This window comes from Sinocyclocheilus anshuiensis, unplaced genomic scaffold (genome assembly GCF_001515605.1).
Source record: "Sinocyclocheilus anshuiensis isolate Anshui unplaced genomic scaffold, SAMN03320099.WGS_v1.1 scaffold2901, whole genome shotgun sequence".
Taxonomy (NCBI): Eukaryota; Metazoa; Chordata; class Actinopteri; order Cypriniformes; family Cyprinidae; genus Sinocyclocheilus; species Sinocyclocheilus anshuiensis.
The window spans coordinates 74,476-98,169 of record NW_015537927.1 but is presented as its reverse complement, the minus strand read 5'-3'; the positions used below and the strand labels follow the sequence as shown (position 1 = coordinate 98,169).

At 38.0% G+C, this 23,694-nt stretch overlaps 1 protein-coding gene across 3 annotated transcripts; it reads right to left on the bottom strand.

Annotated features, from left to right (window-relative positions):
- Positions 1 to 1,037: 1,037 nt before the first annotated feature.
- Positions 1,038 to 23,245, bottom strand: LOC107657609 (tetraspanin-18-like). 3 transcript variants are annotated; one of them, XM_016445776.1, is made up of 9 exons: positions 22,716 to 23,245; positions 22,506 to 22,585; positions 10,907 to 11,002; positions 4,650 to 4,844; positions 4,143 to 4,217; positions 3,920 to 4,018; positions 3,531 to 3,707; positions 2,267 to 2,350; positions 1,038 to 1,481 (listed from the first exon to the last, which is right to left on the bottom strand). In XM_016445776.1, the coding sequence occupies exons 2-9, from the start codon at positions 22,506 to 22,508 to the stop codon at positions 1,434 to 1,436; spliced, it is 777 nt and encodes a 258-aa protein (XP_016301262.1). In that variant the 5' UTR covers positions 22,509 to 22,585; positions 22,716 to 23,245; the 3' UTR covers positions 1,038 to 1,433. The 3 variants fall into 3 exon arrangements, with proteins under 3 accessions (XP_016301262.1, XP_016301257.1, XP_016301249.1); XM_016445771.1 differs by having other exon boundaries at positions 22,706 to 22,726; XM_016445763.1 differs by lacking the exon at positions 22,716 to 23,245 and having other exon boundaries at positions 22,506 to 22,683.
- Positions 23,246 to 23,694: the final 449 nt, after the last annotated feature.

The window sequence follows — 23,694 nt, the reverse complement described above, 5'->3', positions numbered from 1 at the left end:
CTTTCTTTTTTACCATCCACATCCCCCTCTCCAACACTAACTGGATGTGGATTGTTTTCCACTTTACTAGTGGAAGATTGTGGTGGTGTACCTTGAAGGTATTTGTACATGCTGCCACAATCTTTTATTACTGGTTTACAACATGAATTGAGTTGTCCATATTCGCTGCTGTTAGTGAGCTGCAGAATGAGCAAAGTGACGATTTTTTGCCCTTACATGCTTTCACATTTATTATGATGTCACATTATAGAACCCTCTGCAAAATTTTGTGACTTCCAGTTTATGACCATGTGTTTCTATGTTAATATCGGGAGAAATTTTAAATGTCAGTATACCCCATTGACCCGTTCCACTGTGTGGGTGCAGTAGCGTGTTTAGGCACCACACAAGTGCATGGGGCCCGTCCAGGGGTCCCCCCAGAACACAATGTCTACCGAGGGACTGCATTTTGTGCTGTTGCCTCATTTCTGCTCAGACTGACAATTAATGCAAAAACAAAAACAGGTAATTAAAGTACTTGACTTAGTTGTAAGAAGGAGTCAAAACTATTAAACTCACATAAAAACAAATAAATAAATAAATAAATAAACAAACAAACATAAAAGGCACATACTTGAAGGACAGAGAAAAAAAGTAGACATGCAGACCTGGGTTCTTTTCTTTAGCAGTTCATAATGCCAATGTGGAAACAATTAAACTAAACCTTGGACTCCCAAAGATCGGATTTATGGAGACTGAGCAAATGGTTCATCAGAGATTCCTTTAATGTTAGTCTTATCTTCAATACAAATGCATACACATCAACTTCAGCTAAAATCACAGAATTACTATTTCAATAAACATCACAGTACAAAAACAATGCTGGTCTTCAAGCAAGGAACACACACACACACACAGATCTCCAACATCCACACAGGAATAGATAAAAACGGAAATTCACATGACTATACAACACTAATATAATGTGCTTGTGAAAGCTTGCATTCGAGGACTGGTGATGTGTTTGGTGACAGGAGAGTGGTTTGATCTATTTGATCTTTTTTTTTTTTTTACTAAAAGCACAAATGCCTATACAAACAAGCCAGCATTACTCAGTATAAATATTATTCATCCAAAATCAGTGCAGCACCTTCTTCATCCATTTTTCTGGCTTTATCTGGTCTTTAAACACCTGGTCAAAATTACGCATTGGGCTTTCTGACAAGAAGTCCAATAAATCTTCGCAGTATTCAAAGAATGTTCTTTTTTTGTCAATGTTTTATTTTGTTACCTTGTACCTCAAAGGTCCAGCTGTGAAGTACAGGTCAATGATTCTTTTTTGTTCCTTAATAATTTTAGAGATAAAAAAAATGGAGTAAAACATTCGTTGACAAGTGGTTCAGTTTTCTTTTGTGGTGTTTTCCTTTTTGAAAAAGTCTTTCGGTGAACTTGATCTATTGGATTCCCCTGAACAAACACATGGCGAACACCATTGCGAAAAGCTGTTGAGAAAAGAAACACAAACATCTTATGTAGATTCATATGAAAGGAAACAAACAATTATGAACCATTCAAACAGTTTTGCTTATTTTAGTTATAAAACAATTCATAGAGAAAGGTTCAATCTTAAGGGCCCCTCTCATGTTAAAAAAACATCTACTCAAACTTCATTCAGCTTCTCTGCTTAATTGAAATGGTTCCTTTGATTAATTTAATTTGTATTGTACAGCATGATGATTTTAGGTGACCGTGATTTCACCAAGTACAACATGTTCCTGGATCAACATCCTTGTTGATCCTGGAACAACATTCCAATTAACCAATCAGAATTAAGGGATAACTTTTCAGGAAATATCTGTTTTAGGCTTACGATCAGGGTTAGGTGCTTTTACACCCTTGTTAATCAGCTATCATTTCACACTGATTTTAGGAATAAATTATGGGTAGGGTTAGGTTTAGGGGTAGGGATTGGGTTTAGTCTATATTTTTGGACATTAATGTTGATCCAGGATCAACAAAAGATGTTGATCCAGGAACATGTCTTACTTGGCAAAATCACTGCGACCATGATTTTACTCGAGTGAAGTCACTCCATTCAGCTGTCTACCTCCAGCACATTACCACATGAGGGCAGCAGTGATTCAATTTAAAGGACTGCCTCGGTTCTGTTCAACTCAAACTCGTGTCATTCGTGTGGTCATTCTCTCAAGATCTGTCCCATCTTTAACAGTTTTAAACAAATTCTCTGAGATAATATCAACGGAGCAGACATTATGTAATACCTTACCTCGATCGTGAGTACAACAATAGCCAGGGCACCAGCAACATAGATGTACATCTCAAAGTAGTCCACAACCGTTGAATAGCAGCCCTGCCGATCCAAACAGAAAGACAAACATTTTAATTTGTACAATTTTGTGAAATTATGCCATTATCTACTCGCCTATACATGTTGTCTGTAAATCTCAAAAAACAAAAAAAGTGATGCAAATAAACACCTACTAGTGCATACGACTTGTTCACTATATTCAGCTGTGACTAGTTCATTGAGTTTGAATGAGTGAATGAATCATTGCTTTCCATTAGTTCTTTTCAGTTAGAGCTTTTTGTAGTTCTTTTCAAGTTTTCAGACTCCTCACAAGCAACAACTGATCATATTTTCTTTTATACTTTCGAACAGTTGCTCACTCTCACTTAAAACAAAACCAACCAATATTTAAATCTCTTAATAGAACAATACAGCTGAACAATTGGTATGTTGCTAAACAATAGTACAATCTAAATCCAGAGGATCACTAAGGCATTAGACATTCAAGTATGACTTTTGATACGGCTGCTTTGAATCGATGTGTATTGTGAAAAGCTCTACACAAATAAATTTGACTTCACTTGCGACTTGAATGATTTGAACTAGACTGGTCAGTTTTGATCAAGAATCAAACGGACTCAATGATCTGGTCTCAAATTAACAGTTCACTGAAAGAGAAGATTATCATTAAACAATGATTCAACAATGAGCCTGTTCGTCACACAAAGCTATCAAATGACTCCAGATGACTTCAAATATAGCTCACAAGTCATATGGACGATTTTTATAGTGTTTTTTCTTAATTATGAAGTTAAACAACTGTGAAGTGTGTGAAGATTTTTTTCAAAACAACAAATTTTGTATTTCACAGATACAGTCATAAGGGTTTGGAACGACATGAGTAAATGACAAAATTTTCCCAACACATAATTATCAGAAGAAAATCTTGTTCTTTAGTAAGGTCACTTGTAACTTTTTAATACAAGTATGCGTGACTAGAGGACAACCCATGTGGACTCTCACTTAAGTTTTACTGCCCCTGCTCGCTTTCACAGAAACTCTCACACACGCTCACATTCCCCAGACACTGAGAACATGGAAAAGCACTAGTCAGCACTGGGACAGCTGAAGCAGAGTGGTAACACTATTCCGCTTTTCCTGTTTTCTGCTCTAGTTAAATCTGAGCTATGAGCTTTTGAGCAGGCAGAGGGGATGTAACGTATACAACAGTATGAGAGCCCACCTTGTTGTTCCGGTACAGCATGCTGCCTGACAGGCATTCCTCCCTGTTACTGAAGCCTACTTCTCCGAGATGATTATTCCTACGGCAGCAGGCCTCGGGCACCACTTCACCGGGGTTTATAAACCTGAAGATGCTTTCCTCAAAGTCTTCTGGACTGTTCACTCCACAGCAGTCAAACTAGAGGAACGCAGAGACAGGCGAATATGAGTTAAAATAAGCTCATTTTTGGCTTGGTGTACATGTTTTTTTTTTTTTGATGGGTTAAATAAGTTTGGTCAAACTAGAGGAACGCAGAGACAGGCGAATATGAGTTAAAATAAGCTCATTTTTGGCTTATTCACAAACAGTGATTCACAGTAGCTGATGTTTGAGGAACAAACAAGACCTACTGTATTCATAATGGCGTTCCACGTTGATGTGAAGACATCAGTGTTGTTGTAGCCTTGGTAGTACCTCTTCAGTTCCTTAGTGAAGTATTCTCTAGTCAGCTGCACACCCATGCACAAATTTTTTTTTTAGCGATATTAGAAAAAAACATATCTAAGACACAGATGAGTGAATGAATCATTGAATACATAAATCTGTCTCAACATGTTGGACATGGTCACTCACATGTTCCCGGAAGATGAAGGCAAGAATGGCTGCTGCCAGCTCTGCCAGGAATATAATGAGGATCAGCATGAAGAACTGAAGAGAGATGCGGATTTTGTCAGTGTTTGGGTCAAACAACCATATTTACTAACATACTGAATGCTGTCTGTATGAATAACTGAAGCTGAATGTAGTTAGCACTATGAAACAGGACTGGCTATTCTGCTAAACTGTAATTTGCTACACTCTTAAAAATAAAGGTCGAAAAAATGGGCTTTCGCAACAATGCCATAACAGAATAATTTTGGGTTCCTCAAAAAACCTTTCAGTAAAGAGTTCTTAAAATAACCGTTCTTTCCTTACCATGGGAAAGGTTTTGATAATTTAAAGCACCTTTTTCCACTATAAAGAATCTTTCATCCAATGGAAAAGTTTTCAAGGTTCTTTATGGAACCATATAAGTCTGTCACAGCAGCTTTACTAAGTGTTATTGAAACATAACATCCTCTCCAATATACTGTGACTCACAAAAAGCAGCAAACACTTGTTTTCTCGTATGGCTCCGCAGCAGCCCAGGAAGCCCAGCAGGAAAAGCATGCCCCCCATGGCCAGGATGATGTAGACGCCCGTGAAGAGAAGGGGGTTGGCGGCCACTATCTCCCTAAAACCTGTGGGGTCCACCACCACCCATACCCCAACACTAAGGAGGAAGGAGCCACCCAGCTGTGGAGATTAGGAGATAAAGAAAGAAGCCATTTAAGATTACTACATTACCGGTTGTGCCATTTTTCACTTTTCTACATAAATTGAAAAAGAAATACATTTCTTCTCATTATCCTGACAAGCAAAATTTAATTTTAATACATTTATTTAAACTTATACAGTATATACAGTAAAATTAGGGAGGTTTACCAAGGCTAGATAAAGGAGCTATAGTGATAGGGCAACATTATCACCATATGCAAACAGTTTGATGCATTAAAAAATTTGGGAGTAACATTTAAAGGCATAGTTCACCCAAAAATTAAAATCGTCATTTACTTACCCTCGTGTCATTCTAAACCTGTATGTTTTTTCTTCTGTGGAACACATTATGAAAAATGTCTCAAAATGCTCTTTTTGTCCATACAATGGAATTCAATGGTAACCATAACTTTGGTTTGGTTACCAACATTGTTTAAAATATCTTCTTGTGTGTTCTACTGGATTTGGAACAACATGAAGGTGAGTAAACAATGAATTTTGGGTGAACTATCCCTTTAGGTAAACATTTAATAACTTGTTCAGTAAATGATGCTAAAATGTTGGTCCAGGCATATGAATCTCAAATGAATCTTAATTGTAACTGGAACAGTTAACATGAAGCCACTTAACACACCCTTCACAACATCCAAAATAATCGCCTACCAATTATAGAAACAATTTATTACAGTTCAGACATTTTGCATTCTTTTCATGGGGGTTTAAGACTCTTCAACAAAGGAACATTTTTCAGGACATCAGGAAAATATATACATTAGTATTTTCAGCATAAATGTCCAAAAACGTCTCTAGGTTACGTATGTAACCATCGCTAAATCCACCCGCGATCCCCACGACAACAGTCTACGCCGTGCCTCGGCAACAGCGGGACCGCTGCCAGCGGGATCGCGAGCCTGGCCGCTCTCATCAAACACAGCCAGTCGAGAGCGGAGCATACACAGCGACAGTAACTCGCAGTGATGACAATCAGCTGCTCGAAAGCTGACCGTGCATGCTCCGCTCCTAAACAAACAACACACAGATCGTGTGTATCCCCCGCTGCCAGATAGTGTGGGCAGGGAGGCACACAACGTCTGTAATGCCGTTTGCTCGCCACAGATATTAGTTTAGACTTAAATATTTTCTTTGGAATGCTTGTGGACTGACAGACAACAGTAAATAGACACATACACAGAGCGCTACTGAAGAGCAGAAGCTAACTTGCGCTCTGCCGGATGCGCTTTTATACTTCCTGGCGCTCACGTCACCCCGCTCGTGACGTCTCGCTGCTCCATTGGACTGATTTCACACGTGCTTCAGAACGCGGTCACGCAGGGGCGTTCCCAAAGCGATCTCGACGCAGCTCGAGTTGCTGAAGGGGAACATGCCATTACCATGGTATGTGTCTAGAAAAACAAGGTATGTTTTGGTATTTGTTTAAAGACGTACTACACCTTCAAAACAACCGAATGTACGCACATTACTTGGTAAAGTGAACACAAACGTTAACATGCCACTGAGAAGAGAGAGAATACTAATGGGTTCTACTGCTGAAAAGAAATAATTATTGGTAAACGGCTACTGAAAGTGAACGCTTCCAGAGAAGAGGGGGAAGGTGAATGGATAGAGGAGCATAAGGAGTTTTAACAGGCGAGTCAAAGACAGTCGAGTGGGGGCTGGGAAATGCTGCTGTTTCTTTGGCAGTTCCCACAATCCTCTACCTGTCAAAGTGATACCCTTCCTCCATACAATCGTTCATAGTCACAAACACACACAGATGAAGGTTTGAGCAGACACCAGACTGGTGATTAAGCAGCTCAAGAAGCATATGTGTGTGTGTGTGTGTGTGTGTGTGTGTGTGTGTGTGTATGGGTTTGTGTGGTGGGTTTTGAGATAAGAGCCAACAAAAACATGTTGCTCAGTCTCTCTCTCCTGTGAGCCAAACCTGGGATTCTTTTCATGGATGGCATTAGCAATGTGTCTGTCAAGCGGAGTCCTGTCACAGCAGCTATTTTTGTTATAAACAGATCCCATAAACAGCTTGACTGTATCACTAAATTGGTGTTTTAATAGTTTTTAGGGTTGAATAAATATGAGAAGCTGTTTCTGGCTTGTTAAATGGATTTTAGAGAATTATATTAGCTTTTTTTTTTTTTAAAGAAAACAAGCTATTTTATTGTTAGCATTGCACTTACGTGTGTACATCACATTACATTCTTGCTGTTGGGAGATAATTAATTCAGTCAAACGAAATGAGTCCAAATCTTTCTCTGTCTATGCCAATCTCAAAGTGGGCATTTATGCTGTCAACCTAGATAGATGATCAAAGAAGCACTTTCTGTCTATTCCCTCTTTCTCTTCCTGAATCTTCCCCTCTTTTGCTTTGAAATGTTTAAACAAGTAGCTGTTCTGCTACACATTTGTGAATCATAACAGTCTACAGGCTAGATTTTGGGGGAAATATAAAGTCAAAGCATACCTTAGTGAAAAAGAAAGTACACTTTAATATACTTTTAAAACAAGTAATTATTACGTAAATAATATACTTAATATGAACTGAATGTAATGTTTTCAGACAATTGCATGTTAACTGCAATTAAATGAAAATGTATTATAGTTAAAATTTATATTAAAAACAATTAGTTAGTCCACTTAAATAGGACTTAAGTACATCTTTATATGTATTTTCATAAGTACTTCTGTTGTCTTTGAAATACGGTTAAAGTGTACTGATGATTGTACTGACATGCATTTATGGTAAACTAAAAGATGCTATAATTTCTATTGAAACGTGTATGTCATGTATTCAAATATATTTGTAAGTACACATTTGTAATGTTGAATTTGCAATTTAACACATTTAAAATATATTAACTTTAAATGTAATATCAAATAACATACTAGAGTACATGTGCTTTAGTATATCAGTCAACACATTTATTTCCATTTTATTTTAACTACATTTATTTGATCAAAAATAAAAAAGTCATATTCTGAATTATTGCAATTTAAAAGTTTATTTTGCAAATTTATGTTTTTTTTTATTCCTTTGATGGAAAAAATGTATTTGCAGCAACCAGTAATCCAGTCTTCAGTGTCACATGAACCTTCAGAAATCATTCTAATGCTGAAATCATACTAATAATTTTGTTATTTTTATTTCTCATTTCGTATTATTATCAATGTTAAAAACAGTTATGCTGCATTATTTCTTTGTGGAATCTGTGATACAGGGTTCTTTGAATAATAGAAAGCTCAAAAGAACAGTATTTTTTTTAATAGAAATATTTTGTAACTTTAATCAATGTAATAAAAATATTACATTTTAATTCTTAAGTATTAATTAATTAATAAAATAATTAATTTCTTTAAAAAATGATGAGGACAGACGTAAAATATAAATTAGTCTCAATAGTCTAACTTTTCAGGGTTAAGTCAGTTCACTTGGCGGCCATCTTGGTAGTATTCACAAACAGTTACTGGTCCAACTATTTCTAAAATAAATAAACTCTATCAAAAAAGTGACTGGATGAATAGAAACTTCTATTCATTTATTCACCATATTAAGCAAGAAGTTTCTCACATTCAGTTCTCTATAGCTGCTTTTCCACTGTCGGGCCAGTGCGAGCCAGTGCTTTAAAGGTCCCATATTGTCAAAACTGAAATTTCCTGTTTTTTTTCATGATAACTGAGGTCTAGGTGCTATGTAACTACCATATAAGTTTCAAAACAGTCAGTCCACAGTAAAATGCACACAGCCTGCATAAAGTATTTTTTGTCTGGCAGTGGCAGCAGATATGCGATCAAATTTCTAATTTGAGGCTGTATTACATCAATTCTGGCACCCAACATCACAACAAGATGATATTTTAAGCTCCTTATGTAGTCGAATCTGCGCTGGTTTGAATGGGCCGCCTCCAGTTTCCCCTTTGTTTTGCAGCCTCCAGCTAGCGCTGTGAAGTCGGCTGACCCTAGTTACCTGTGGTTGGCCTGGCCGTGCGTCACTCAGAAAACAACAGGCCAATCAGAAGAGAGGCTCATGAATATTAATTAGACAGGCCAAAATCGACCTGTTCTCAGCAGAGCTCCTGAGAGAGGAGCTGTAAAAATATATTGAGATGGTTTTTGGTACTTATACCGCAAATATATATTCTTAAGGACATCAAGACTTAAAATAAAACTCCAGAAAGGTGTAAAATATGTGACCTTTAAACGGGCCGGGCGAGGATAATAGCCTCGGACCTGTAGCACCGAGGCCAATATCACGCTGTGTTTCCACACGCCTCTCAGGAACAACGTCACACAACCCCATCATTTCGCCAACAAAGAGAAGTTATCAGAAAAATAATAATAAATAAGTCACTGGAACTAGCGTGATCACAAAACGAACATGATAAAAGCGGCCGTTTGTTTGCATGCTTTGTTAAATATTTAAATCCAAAAGCATCGATGTTTTACAATAATAAGTGATAGGCTACATTGATCTTAATGAATTAATTTATCAGGATTGAAAATTAGTCACACAGAAATAAAGCGGTATGAGCCTATACCTACTTATTCAGTCAAGTCTGTTCTGTTTATTTGTAGTCACAGTATATACATCACATTTAGAAAGAATGATCATTTTAAAAAAGCTCCCGAACAAAAACCATTAGGCCTCTTTTGCATCGCTTATAAATATTTCTGCCTTGTATGGTGATCATAATCCACATCGGATCAAGTTTTTTCAAACACTCGCTGCTGTCTGAAAGTAAGTTTTGAACTAAAATTATTTGAAAAGTCTTTAATGCTGGTGTTATAGCTGTTACCTTTATGAAATGATCCGCGGCGCTGATGCTCTCCAGATGCGGAGAAACTCCGCCTTTTTTCATAACCACTCCTCTAGCCCCAGTTGGCCCGCTTTGGCCCAAGGTTTTCATCGGGCCAAAAAACCCGGGCTGTTGGCCCCGAGGAAGCACAGACGGGGCACGATCGAGCCCCAGAAGTGACAGTGGAAACGCCACTGGCCCTGGTATGCACTAGCAAGCCCGCTTTTGGCCCGACAGTGGAAACGCAGCTTATGAGTAGGGATGGGTATCGTTAAGGTTTTAACGGTATTTAGCTGATTGGCATGTCACCATATTCTAATTTGTTGAGATAGTGAATTGGTGGGTTTTTGTTAAATGTGAGCCAAAATCATCACAATTAAAAGAACCAAAGACTTAAACTACTTCAGTCTGTGTGCATTGAATTTATTTAATACACGAGTTTCACAATTTGAGTTGAATTACTGAAATAAATGAACTTTTCCACGACATTCTAATTTATTGAGATGCACCTGTATGTATTGATAGATTAATGCTTATTAAAGCTATAACGTTATTCAGATTACAGGTTATTCACACATGTCAAGCGTCTCTTGTGCGGATTGTGCTTTCAACACTTTATTATCAAACATGTCCCGCAATTTAGCAGGAGGAACGAATGCGCACCGCTGTGAAGGAAAAGGAGTTGCGCAAGACGAAACGCAGCTAGTTTTTAATAGCTTTACCTCATGTCTTCTTTTGTATAATCCTTAGAAGCCAAAATCAAAATTAAAAAAATTTAATTAGCTTAAAAAAACAGCCACAGGCCTAAAGTGTAAGCAGATGTTTGAATGTTTAGTTCTCTCTTCTATCATAATTAAACAGGGCTTTCATGTTGCGCGTGCTGAAGCTCCTCCACGTGGGCGCGATCTCGCTTCTGAATTGCGAATAGCAAAAATGCATCATAGAGACAAATGTTTGAAAAACAGCTGGTGACTCTGGTGAGATAGAATTTGCAAGATAATGTATATATAGCAATAATAAATGTATGTGTGTTTTCGTAATTTCTCCAGTACCGATAGCAGAACCGTTAATGTTAGAGCTTATCGATACTCCGGTCTTTCATAATTTAGCCCTGGGACCGATTAAATACCGGGTTTCGGTACCCATCCCTACTTATGAGTAGTCCATTTATTTCCCTTTATACTCTGGTAGATCAAATGTGAAGTGTATGTCAAGGTCTGACAGATAAATACTCACAAAGATAAGGAAGTTGAAGACAAACATGAGGTACTTGATGCAGCCGAGGCAGTCTCCTTCCATGCTTGTCCCCCTCGCTGAAGCCTCCCCGAGCCCCTTGGAAGAAAAACAAACATAGCGTCATCTCTGAACTTAATCAGAAAAACTCACAAACGAGCCTTTCATCTACATACTGACACTCAGCACAAAAACATTTGTACTAAATCACTCTAACTTAAGAGGTTCATGCAGTTTGTACCACATTGAGCGAAGAAATACTAGCATCAAAAAAGGCTTTTCAGCTAAATCCCGTATTCAAAGTGCATTCAAACAAGGGTTTTTCAAGTGCATAATAAAACAGCCATACTATTTTTTTTAAAGGCACAGCCTCCCTTTTAGTGTAATTAATGATGAGAGGCTCTTGTGTTTCAGCAGACCATCCCTCTACCTGAAAAAGCACTCTCTGGGATCAAGGCCTATTACGGCACCACTTTCCTTAAATGAAATAGGGCCTTTTTCATTAGTTCTAGGCGAGTGCTAACAGCCAGCACTAGCAGAGCTACCCTACCATTACTCAGACAGCACAGAGAAGGTGTATTACATGAGGGTGTCATCCTTAAATACATGTTTGAGTGCAACCTTATCTCGCTGTGCAGTGCTAATACCATCTTGGGGATGTAACAATATCTTGTTGCAAACAACAATACATGATGGATCACAAGCATTATAAATAGATATAGTAATCATAGCAGTGAGAACTCTGTAGAGGAACGAGGCTGAGGGAAAATCACTTGTGTGTTGACTTGGAGCCATAAATAGAATGTGGCTTGATGACAAGTACACTAACCATGACCTTTCTTTTTGTCCCCTTTTTGTATTTTCCTATCTTGTCAGATGCAGTCCCATTATGCTCTGGCAGAACTTTATCAAAAGAGGTTTTAGGCTCGCCCAGTGTTGTTTTTTTTGGCTCACCCTGTATCACCCAAAGTGGTTTCCTAGAGCTCTATGGCTTTTTATTGAGGAGATGAGTCTGTATCTGCCAAAAATGGAATCATCTACAGCAGGGGTTTAAAAAAACAGAACTGGAAGGGGGTCCAGGGAAAATGTAAGTAGTATAGAGAGAGAGAAAGAAAGAAAAAGGTATTTATACTGTACTTGTATGTATATTATATACAATATATGTTTATCTATATTTACATAATTTAAAAATACATATATTTTTTTAGAGTTGTCAAAGTTAACATTAAGTTAACTTTTTTTAAGTTTTTTTTTCTGTTTTAAACTTTTATATGTATTACATTAGTCTAATAATGACCAAAGAAAGGAGAAAAAAGATACAGTACACTGTAAACATAAAAAGTAAGTATTCTCCAGATAATATTGTAGTCATTTGATTCAGCATTAAAACAGTGACAATTTAAAACCCCATTATTTAGTTTAGGAAATAAAACGATATGTATTTACTATAATATGACACTTAAGTACAAACAGGTCTTTAAACATTAAATATATATATATAGCTGTCATTGTATTTCAGGATGTGGGTACCTCACATGGGGATCATCATATTTTTGGGCCTTTATCAAATATTTTGAAAAGCCCTGATCTGGCAAACCTTGTTGCTCTTATACAGAATAATGGTTTTGGGAAATTATGATCTTACAATCCTTCACTGCCCAAAGAAATAGACAGAGATGCAGCCTGTGTTTAATGGATCCTTTCAATTAAACAGAGGGCCCTAGTATCAAAAGTGTCAGCAAAGTGCTTATAGCACCCTCAGGGCAATTGGTGTTTTAATTACCCTCATTCTTAATAAAGGCCAAACCAGGGGGTTTTAATTAGGGTTGCATAGATTAAGGCTTTCATTAGCAGCATCTGATGATCTCTCTTTTATCATTTGATATGTTCTTTGCAGGTCGGCAAAGCCATTAGCAGCTGGACGTGGGAGCGTGGGCCGAGAACAGCGTAAAAGCTTTAAAAAAGTGAGCCTGCAAAATTTGGATCCACATCTGAGAAGGCGTTTCTCTGGTTTTGTGTAAAAACTTCAGCATGATGCTTAGCTTGCTGAGTACAAGAAACCAACACACACTCCCAGTTGGAGCGCACTGGTGTAAAGCTTCTTGGATCCCAGTATAAATCAAACTGCCTGCAGATCGGAGCTCGCTCTGGAGAATGTGCAGAATAAACAAGGTATTTTTCCCAAGACTCCCACAGCACTACAGTCATCATCAATCAAACACACACATAGCTACATATAACAGAAAGGTCTGCAGTGCAGCACGTTTATGCAGTCCAAAGAGCTTCAGTGGTGAAAAACACGCAAATCCAACAACATGATCGAGACTGATTTGTGTTTAGCTCATTATTCCAAAGCCTGGGGTCTCTGATTATGAGACCAAAAGCACAGTGTGGTTGTTTAAGTTCCATGAATTGTCTTTGTAGTCTCATATACAACAAAAGCAGAGCCAAATTCATCAAAAGTTCAGAAATATCTGAAGCAAAGCAAAATTGAGGCAAGATCAACAGCATGGGTGTATATGAAAGAGGCTGTTGCTTGTTCTCTCACAGACATTAGCTGACATGTACACAGTCAGCACCCACAGAAAGAAACAAACACACCCTACCCACACTTTCGATTAAAACTAAACCCATACAACACTTCATGTGATAAATTCACTGCTATACAATAGCTAACATCACAGAATCTTCTATTTTTGTTTTACTGACCTACAATCTACAGGAAAAGTTATTCTAGTTTAATATTTCCTGTTTGCATGACTTTTTCAGTCTGTGAAAAACAGCAGACATACCATCTCAAATTAACAGCAAAAATTTAGATAAGAACCTTACATTTGGATGGGAATAATTTTCAGAAATGTGTTATAGATTCACAACTTCAATAATGATCTCTTCACTGCATAATGATTCCCAAGTAGAGGTCAATTGTAAGGCACTCATTAGTGCAATTGTTTTTCACCCATGTTATCTTCGCATTTCTGCAATACAGAGATAGAATGCTTATGCAAATCAGTTTTTATGTGCCAACAATATTTTTGTTTTCATTCTCTTTAAACTTTGCACTTCTGCAATTCTGAATACTTATGCAAATCAGATTTTCTCTTTCTGCTAAGAATATTTTCTTAAATAAAACAATGGCATATTACAATTATTTTGAGGACTTGAATATTTATGCAGTATGCACTTTTCCTGTATTGAGTGAAAACAGAATGTTTGAAGAGGTGTGCCATTATTTTCCTATGCAGTTACAATTTTTTTAAGCCTGTTTTGGTGTACTATTTTTGTGTTGAAACAGGTTATGAGAAGAAGGGGTAGATCAGCTCTAATAAAATACAAAATAATACAAATAATACTCATTAATACTCTTTAAATTTTCCTAAATAATATTTGAATCAGCAATCAATCTAATATTACTACTTATTGTTTAGGTAGTAATGTTGTTTTGAAACAACACCAGTGTTTATGGTAACTGTAAACTGTAAAATGACCATAGAATAATGATTAAAAAAACTTTACAGTTCAAGAAATGCAGTTTTAACAAAAGCATTGCTTTAGAAAATCATAAACCTCACATTTCAGCCTTTAAACCATTTTTTAAGAAAAGAGACAAGGGAAAAGACAAAATTATAATATATTATGTATTTCATTTTTCAAACGGAAGAAGGGCAAAACGAAGATGCTAATTCACTCTCTGACAGTAGAGTGAATTTTCCCCCAAAACACATACAAATAAAAACCTCCATGGAATTTTAAAGTATTGTATAAATGGCCTATTTCAATATCAGAATGATGAATTTGTAGGTATACATGGGCCAGTAAGAAATTACCCTAGAAGCTAGAAACCACCCAGAACACCCTAGCAACCACATAGCAACAACCACATCGCCCTAGCATTGTTGCTGAGAGTTCTACAAAGGCAATTACTACTCACATATCCTTCAGAAAATGAAAAAAATTGAATTTGCAAGCTAAAAGTCACTCATCCTCGCTGAGGTCTTCCTTTTGAAAACCACACTTTTTTAAACAAATAGGTTGAAGAGACTCTCCTTGAAGTTGACACTTTTAACTTGATTAATCCACTGTCTGCTTTAGTCATTCTTATGCTGCTAACTGGGACAAGATCATTAGCTGAAGGACAAGGACAGTGTGTGCTGGTCAGCCTTCCCCCATCAGCAATGAGCTTGCATACATAAAGAGCAATATAGCATGAAACACAGGATTCACAAGAGCACTGAACTTCCTCACCCTCAGTGAATTAGATGACTCCTACTTGTTCTTTTCAATGCACAGCTTGAACAGCTAGTGACAAACACGCTATGTCTGTGTGAGTGTGTGTGTGAGTGTGAGTGTGAGTGTGAGTGTGCGTGTGTGTGTGTGTGTGTGTGTGTGTGTGTGTGTGTGTGTGTGTGTGTATCAATAGTGCTCCATTCAAGAAAATTCAGCAAATCAAATTTTCCGTGTACACATTTTTTAATGCATGTGAAACTGGAAAACATTCTAGCTGTGTTAGGGGAAGAGGTATGACAGCATGGTCTACCCAGCAGGCATATATAGTTTCTTTAATGAACCTCCAATTATGGCAGAATAAGTCACATGATTCTCAGCTTTGAAGTCTGCATAAGTTAAAGCAGTTACAGCATGTTCATGAAGAGACCAGGTACCTCACATGTATCAGGGAATATAGTAATGACTAACTGCCATATATGGCTGTATAATTAATGAAATTTTCAGCCTATAATGAGCCTAAAGCTTTTAGTGGTTCGCCAGTGATCATTTGGATAAGACAAGTGATAAGAACCAATGGATTTCTTGTCCTTTGAAGGAGAATTTAAATGTTGAATTGGACACAAAAGGCCTGCAGTGCCAAAGCTCATTCATTAGACCAGCTGACTCAAGAACAATGACCTGATTTAGATATTTAGAGAAAGCCTCCAGTGAAACCAGAAATATGACAAGACGTTAGTATTATATAACTTACATTTTAAGCACAATATTACTGGTTACTATATCTGTTTTTGCTCAGCCAAATCAAATAGAGCCAAACAAAGCGCCTCCGAACAACACAGTTTCTGGATGAATAGGCATTTATAAATTAATTAGTTGAATGAATGATTCAATGACTTACTCATAAAGACCAAGGCTGCATTCAAAAGCGTACACTATAGGGCCTTTCGCACCGCTTTAGCTCCAGAACTAAATGTACAGTACTAAAGTACTGGGACGATTTTGCGCAAACTATTTCCCAGTACTATTTAAAGGGTTGCATTTGCACCGACAGTGTGTACTAAGAAGTGATGTAAGCCGGTCGACAGCGACGTCATTTGTGTGCGGCGTTCAACAATGGAAACAAAGAAGAACAACGTTAACAACAGGAGGATGGAGGACGCTGTGATTGGAGCTGTGTTTTTGTTGTGTCTCGCGGGTTTCACAATAATGGACATGGAAAGTCGACGTATACGTAAAGCGATTGAAAGAACGGAAAGGAGGACTAAGAATCGTCAACGACAACTGGCAGTGCTACATTTGCTACAAGTGCCTGCACTTCAGCGTCCGTCCATCTATCGCTGTTCTCCATACTTGCAAAATAAGTTGACACGATGTTTACAGTATGGTTTACACGGCATTTTAAATCATGGCGGGTGAGGGCGTTTTCGTACGCGTTTGGCCAATCAATGTCTACTTACGTCACGATTAGTACCAGTTGTGCCGGTTAGACCCTGCTCCGGAGTAGGAGCTAATTTGGTTCTCGAAAAAGGCAGTCCGGTACTAAAATCGCACCCAGTTCCGGCGGTGTGAAAACGCCAAAAAGTGGGTAGTTCCACAATTAGTTCTGGTACTATGAAAAGGTTCCCGCGGTGCGAAAGGCCCTTATATGAGTAAGTACGTCCTTTAAATAAGTACTTCATGACTGTATGTTCTATATAGTATGACTGTAATTCAGCGGTAGTTGTGTTGCTTCACTGCCATTCACAGATACTCTGTATACACACTTCAGAATCTCGCCAGAAGTAGTGGATCATCTGGGTACTTTTGCCTACTCTATTCACTTACTGTTTTTCTGCCTACTATGTAGTAGGAATGTATGCATAATTGAATGCACCCCATCACCTGTTTCATCCCAGAACACAGCAGCGTTTTTAAACAAATCGGTTGAACGAATGAATCAATGACTCACTCATAAAGACAGTCCCTTGATTAGTTCCTGAATAAATCAGCATTTTTTAACGAACTGGCTGGTTGAATAAACGATTCAATGACTCACTCATAAAGACTTGTTTAATTCCTTAATGAATCAGCGTTTTTTAACAAATTGTTTAAATGATTGACTCAAGTGACTTTCTCATAAACACAATCACATGTCAATTACTGTCACTTACTGGCATATCGAAGTAATATTCAGAAATAGTCACTGTAATCCCCGCCAATTATACACAGACTGGCAATCTGTCTGGAACATGCAAACACAAACAAGTAGAGCAATATAAATGTGAATAGTCCCAGTGCTGTTGGACTGATTCAAAATTGTTGTATAACTATAATAATTACCGTTCAAGTGAACTACATTTACAATCGTACTGCTTATTGAACATCTGATGTGAGATTGTGTGTAAAATAAGCTTTCTAAAATGTTTTGTAGTGGGAAATGGAGTTCATTACAGAGATCATTGTTGAGATGCAGGTGCAGGTTTCAGATGAATAAAGCCACTTCATCTTTGTCAGTAGGTCAATGAATGCTGCATTCACTGAGGAGAGAAACCCAGTGGACTTGGGAAATGGTCAGTGCTGGTCAAGTGAAGAAAATTAAAGAGGAAATCTATAGAAAATTGTCAACCTGCAACTTCTTGTATGAGTTATAAGCTATTCGATATAATAAATTTACTACACAAATGCTGAATGAGGTTGCTACAAAACCTAATAACTTTACAGACATACTAACTGAGAAAAATAATTTTTTGTTAGATAGAAAGTTTAAATGCTTCTGTGATATATACTGTATACTTGTATCTGCTGCTGTGTTGAAGTTATCAAGCCCAGATGGAGAAGATCACTAGCTCAGCAAGATCGATAAGACATTGATTGGTTGAAATCCTTCTCCTTTGTCTTCACAGCCTCTTTCAACAGTGTGGATTCCTCATCCCACAGTGAGTGTGATCACATCAACACTAGTTCATTAGTACAATAGGGATTTCCCATGGCACTGGACTCTCCCTTTTTATTCAATTAAACCTTAAGTCACTAGTACTGTGTAACTGGTTATTTAGGTAACACTTTCTTAGCATTTCTCGAAATTATTAAATCTGCCAAGTGACGTACTTAGAAAACAATTTTGCGTTCTTACACATGTTACCCTTTAAGGATAACATCATATTTTTGGTCTTGAAAGAGCAGTTGCACAATCATTTGCTTGGTAAATCAAAAACATCCCACACTGCATAAGAATCTAATATAAGCTGGGCAATGAATGTCCAAAAGTTAATGAATTTCCATTTAGGGAATGTTCCCAGGAACCTTGACCCAAAACAGCAAATAAACTGGAAGAAAACATTTTCCACAATGACAAAGGATCTCTGTCCTCATCAGCTGGCTAAAAATACAGCATTGACTACCAGCACAGGAATAGAAAACAAACATTTCACCGTTTGCGACTGTCACTTTTGGCGACACGAACAACAGCAATTGATTGTGATGCAACACAATTTCAATGGTATGCAAATTAGCTATGTGGGAATGCAGTGATTTGCCAACTGATACAGCAACCAATCAAAAAATGGCTTCCAGCAACCAACAGTATGAACTTGTCAACTTGAAGCTATTTAATCGCTGTCTGTGTCAATGGGTCCTAGTGATTTAGTGTAGATCAGTTTGTTTCCTACAAACATTTGCGGTCAAGCTGATCTGACCTATAGGTATAGGAGTGAGGTTTGCGTTAGTGCTGAATTGTTATGTGAAGGGAGAAACACATATGGACAGTTGGACCACAAACACTATGTTCAGCATGTCAACGCAAAGTAAGTCCACAAAAGTCCACAAGCCCTACAGGGCAAATATCTTCTCCCCTCCTTCACACAAACTCAGGAACGTGACGTTCAAACAGGAGAAACACACATGGACAGTTGGACCACAAACACTGTGTTCGGCATGTCAACGCAAAATAATCAAAAGTCCACAAGTCCTACAGGGCAAATATCTTCTCCCCTTCTTCTCACCTCTTTCCAAACATCACACAAACTCAAGAACGTGAAGTTCAAACAGTCCACTCCCCCACATTTGAGCTCTGAAGTTCATGTCTTACATCTTACCTCATGTTGGAAACAGGACAAATGTATTTTTGCCAAGAAGATAAATATGGAACCACAAAGCAAAAGTTTGACTTCAAACATGTAGGGACTTCAGAATATTTGTATGATGGCTTGGCATCTACAGTCTAAGCTAAATTGGTGGGGGGTGGGATAGGTGGACAGCCCTTTGCTTCTAGACGGGTGTCTGGTGTGTCCACTTAACACCAGTTCCTGTCAGAGCAAACACGGAGAGCAGCAGCCTTCTGCAGATGGAGCACAGCTTGGACTAGCGTTTGTCTAATGAGTGATCACTCACAGGCCTGTCAAATATGCCATCTGGAGGAGGACCTCTGGTCTGCCGTGAAATATGGAGTTTGTTGACACTCCATGTTGAATCAGTCCTTTAGTGCATATGTTTGGTGATGACAGTCATAAACATAAATGTAGACAGATGTCAGTGATATAGTTATTAGAAAATACATGGGAATTTAGTCTTGGTATGTTTTATGGTTTGGAGTATAGTGGTGTACAATTACTCAATTGGAAAGATGCATTCCTTCAAGCAACATTACATTTCTGAAGAATTTGTGCCACAATAAAGATATTAACTCAAATCATGTGCTTCTCCAGTGACAAAGAGCTCACAGAACAGACTGTTCATTTTTCTAACAGACTTATGTTGAAAGATGTCCTAAAATAGGGAAAAGCTCCCAGAATCTCCAGGGTACACAAAAAGGGTAAAAATGTCTTGTTAATTGACTGATCCACATCTAAGCAATGTGGGGTAAGATGTTGTCTTCACATTTAATGTTCCTCTTGATCATATGTGTCACTAAATCACACACTCACACAAACACACATGTTGGGTTTCCATGTTTTATGGGGACATTCCATTATTATAAGTGAACACCAGCCAATGAGATTGCCGTTTGTTGCGTATTAGTTCCGCCTACTGCCGGAGAAACCAGCAGTATCTTATGGTTGTTCTTAAAAGCTCAAGAATTCCAAATGAACTCTGTAATTTTGACAGGAAAATACAACAAAGAATATCATTTACATGTAGCGCGTCAGCTCCATACAATGTGACTCTCTCGCTCTCTCTCTCTCTCTCTCTCTTTCTTTGCGTGTGTGTGAGAAACAGTGCTCCCAGCACACAACAGCAAGTCGTGCGCCTTCACACTAGAGTTTACGGTACGTCAAATACAGGTACACTGCGCATCCATCGAGATTAATTGAAAAATAGCACAGATCGCTTGACGGAGAGCGAAACTCTGAAACGCTCAGTCAGAGTGTTCGGCGAGTGTAAATATATCTAGGCTAAACTTATACTTAGCTTCCAACTCACACACTGGCGAGTAAAATCTAAGAATTTATTATCCAATGCCTAATGTGAGACATCATTTAGTCGCACAGAGTGAAGATTTAGTCGCATATGCGAGTGATTTACTCACAATGTAGAGGGTTGAGATAGATGGCATGGATATGATTATTATGGAGAGTTACCATCTGTAATAAAGTGCCATCAGTTTAACTTTAGGAACTGTCTGCGGCATCTACAAATGACAGCTTCCACAGTAAATACAGGATGGCTGATTTTCATTTCCATCTTTGCAGATGCTTTCTTTGCCAAAGCAGCCTAAAAGACACAAAGGCCAAAAATAAAAGTCAAACCACAAATCTTCATCAACATAGAATATTGCTTATTTGGCATTTGAAGGTTGGCTTTCAAGGGTGAACAGAGCATCTCTGTCAGTGGGACCTTTAACTTTGAGCACCACGTATGTGTATTGCTGCTGGTATGTGTGTGGAATTTTAATGCACTGAGTTTTAATGCAAATCAGTTCCCCACAAAGACCGGCTCCCAGCCATGACAGAGAAATAATAGATGCCGCTTCAGTATAAGACAATCACCTCCCTGCTGTTGACAGTGTCACAATGGCTTTGTGCACCAACAGCCCTCCACCAGCCAAACAACGCTGTCAACATGATGATTTCACTGCATTTCCACTCAGTTCATTTTTGTGTAGCATTTCCTTTTTAATGAAGCTATCTGCTGGATATGGTGCATGAAAAGTGCACTGTGAGGAAGAGGCAAAAATGACTTGCAGGGACTGGATTAATGTCGTATTGATAGATTAATTTACAAACCAATTAATATGTATAGCAAACTCGCTTCCCTGAACTGATCAAATGCCATCTACACAGATAAAATGCAAAGTACTACTGATAGTGATTATCATAGCTGTGAAGAGAAAGACATTCCTAAGCACAAAGAGATGATGTATGTAATGCACAATACAAGAAATGTCAAATATTTTCCATACAATGTGACAATGTCTGTCACACTAAAAATGATGACATAAAAACACTATAAAAGTGGCTCATATGAGGCTTCTGAAGTCATATGTTATCAAGCTGTTATTCACAGAAAATGTTCCCTTCTGCCAAAGCTCTGAAATCTTATCTGAATTTGCATTCAGATTTAAAAAAAAAGCACTTTTGACCTTCTTGACACCAAATACCATTGTAGCCAAACGTGACAACCAAGTTTGAATATACAGCACGGAAAATGAAATCTGCTGCAGAGAACTGGAAATATTTTCAGTGAATAATAAGCTAAATTTGAGTTCACACAGAGCCATAGAATGATTTCAGAAGACTTTGAATCCATTGCACAAGTTATATGGACAATATTTATGGTTCTTTTTGAATGGCAAAGAGCAGTGTAAAGATTCTTCAAAACCTAACCTTTTGTGTTAATGTGCAGTCACATTTACCATTATTCAATGGATTTTTGAGGGCAAAATCCAGTAATTTCATTAGGAATTTTTCATTAGGGTGAAAGATTTCACTATGCAGATTTCGAAACAGGTTCAAGTTGCTTACATGGATTTTAGCCACTGACCAACAGAAAGCTGCTTGGTTTGAAAGTACTTGGTTTGTACATTACTACACAACTGACAATAGACAAAACTGCATATGAAATTCTACAGAAATGTATGTGTTATTGTGATTGTACTTAGGAAGTGAAAATAATGCTAGATACTGTTTGCAGTAAGTATGATTAGCAAATAGTAACATTTTATTTACACTAAGTTCAAATGTTATTACATGCTCTTCAAACAAAGTAAACATAAGTAACATTCTCTGTAAATTTAAAATATCTATAGTGTGTGGAGTAAGTGAAAATAACCTTCGCAAACAAAGTTGGCTAGTTGAAATTAGTGTAAATAGTTCAAAAAGAATGAGGGTCATTTTCAGTTGAACTGTCCCTTTAAGAACACACAGATGCTCTGTTTATGTTAATAAGCAAAAGCACCTACCATGAGTTCTTTGATGTAGTTCAGGATTCAGGTCAAAAGATGCTGTGCCTCTGCTCTATCTTTCCGTCTGTTCTTATTAGCTGTGAAAAGAAACATAACCAGAGGTCACAGCACATATTTAATCACGCCAAACAAACAGCAAAGCAAATCCATATCCATAAAAGCACAATAAAACATGCAAGATGGAGGAAAAACAGCACTCCTCCACACTGAAAACTCAGGGGCAGGTAGTAAGTACGAATCTTGGAGTGCGACAAAATTGAGGATTCATTATTGATGACATTCCCTGTGGTGCACTACTCTGAAACAGCATATGCGTGAATTTTTCACTTTGCAGCTTGAGTAAAGAAATGAACTGGGACAGAATGAGCATCACACTAGCTTTAATCAATCTAAACCCACGACTGAAGCGGGTGAAATATTAATGGCTGGCATTACTTATCAGATCCGTTGCTTGGTTAATTGCTCTTTATTGTCCGACGCCAAACTGATTGCATTTTGCCTGTTATGCTCGGTGCTACTAATCTTGATTAGTGTAGGAGGTCATGAATAATTTATTAGAAACAGCATTCCTGGCTAATTACCTGTAGCCGATTTTCATTGTCGGAGAGGATCACCAACCGTGTGCAGCTAACAACCCTAAATGCTTTAACTTTCAGCTATTCATATTGTTTTGCCTCAAGTGTCTCCCAGTTCAATACACTACTAGCCAATTAAAATTGAGATGTTCCTGGCACACTCTTAAAAATAAAGGGTCTTTACTTTTCTTCGGTGTTTCCATGAAGAACGTCTCAGGTTACTTATGTAAACATGGTTCCCTGAGTAGGGAACGAGACACTGCGTCCTCTAGGGGTCGCTATGGGGAACGCCTCGTCGTGACCCGTGTCTGAAGCATACATTGAAAAAACACCAACTTGTTGGCCGGCGACAGCCATGACGTCACTACCGGTGTGACTATAGTATAAATAGGCGCCGGGAGCACACATCATTCACTTCTTCGTCTGAAGCTTGCGTCCGCAGCATGGCAAGAAACCTAGAGGCAAGTCCTACAGGGCAAATATCTTCTCCCCTTCTTCTCACCTCTTTCCAAACATCACACAAACTCAAGAACGTGAAGTTCAAACAGTCCACTCCCCCACATTTGAGCTCTGAAGTTCATGTCTTACATCTTACCTCATGTTGGAAACAG

What these genes read in the sequence shown, in the direction of transcription:
- LOC107657609 (XM_016445776.1), bottom strand. An exon ending in TCTTCAACTTCCTTATCTTT is followed by an intron (nt 4,845 to 10,906) that starts GTGAGTATTTAT and finishes TAATCTCCACAG; the next exon opens with CTGGGTGGCTCCTTCCTCCT. An exon ending in ACAAGTGTTTGCTGCTTTTT is followed by an intron (nt 4,218 to 4,649) that starts GTGAGTCACAGT and finishes ATCTCTCTTCAG; the next exon opens with TTCTTCATGCTGATCCTCAT.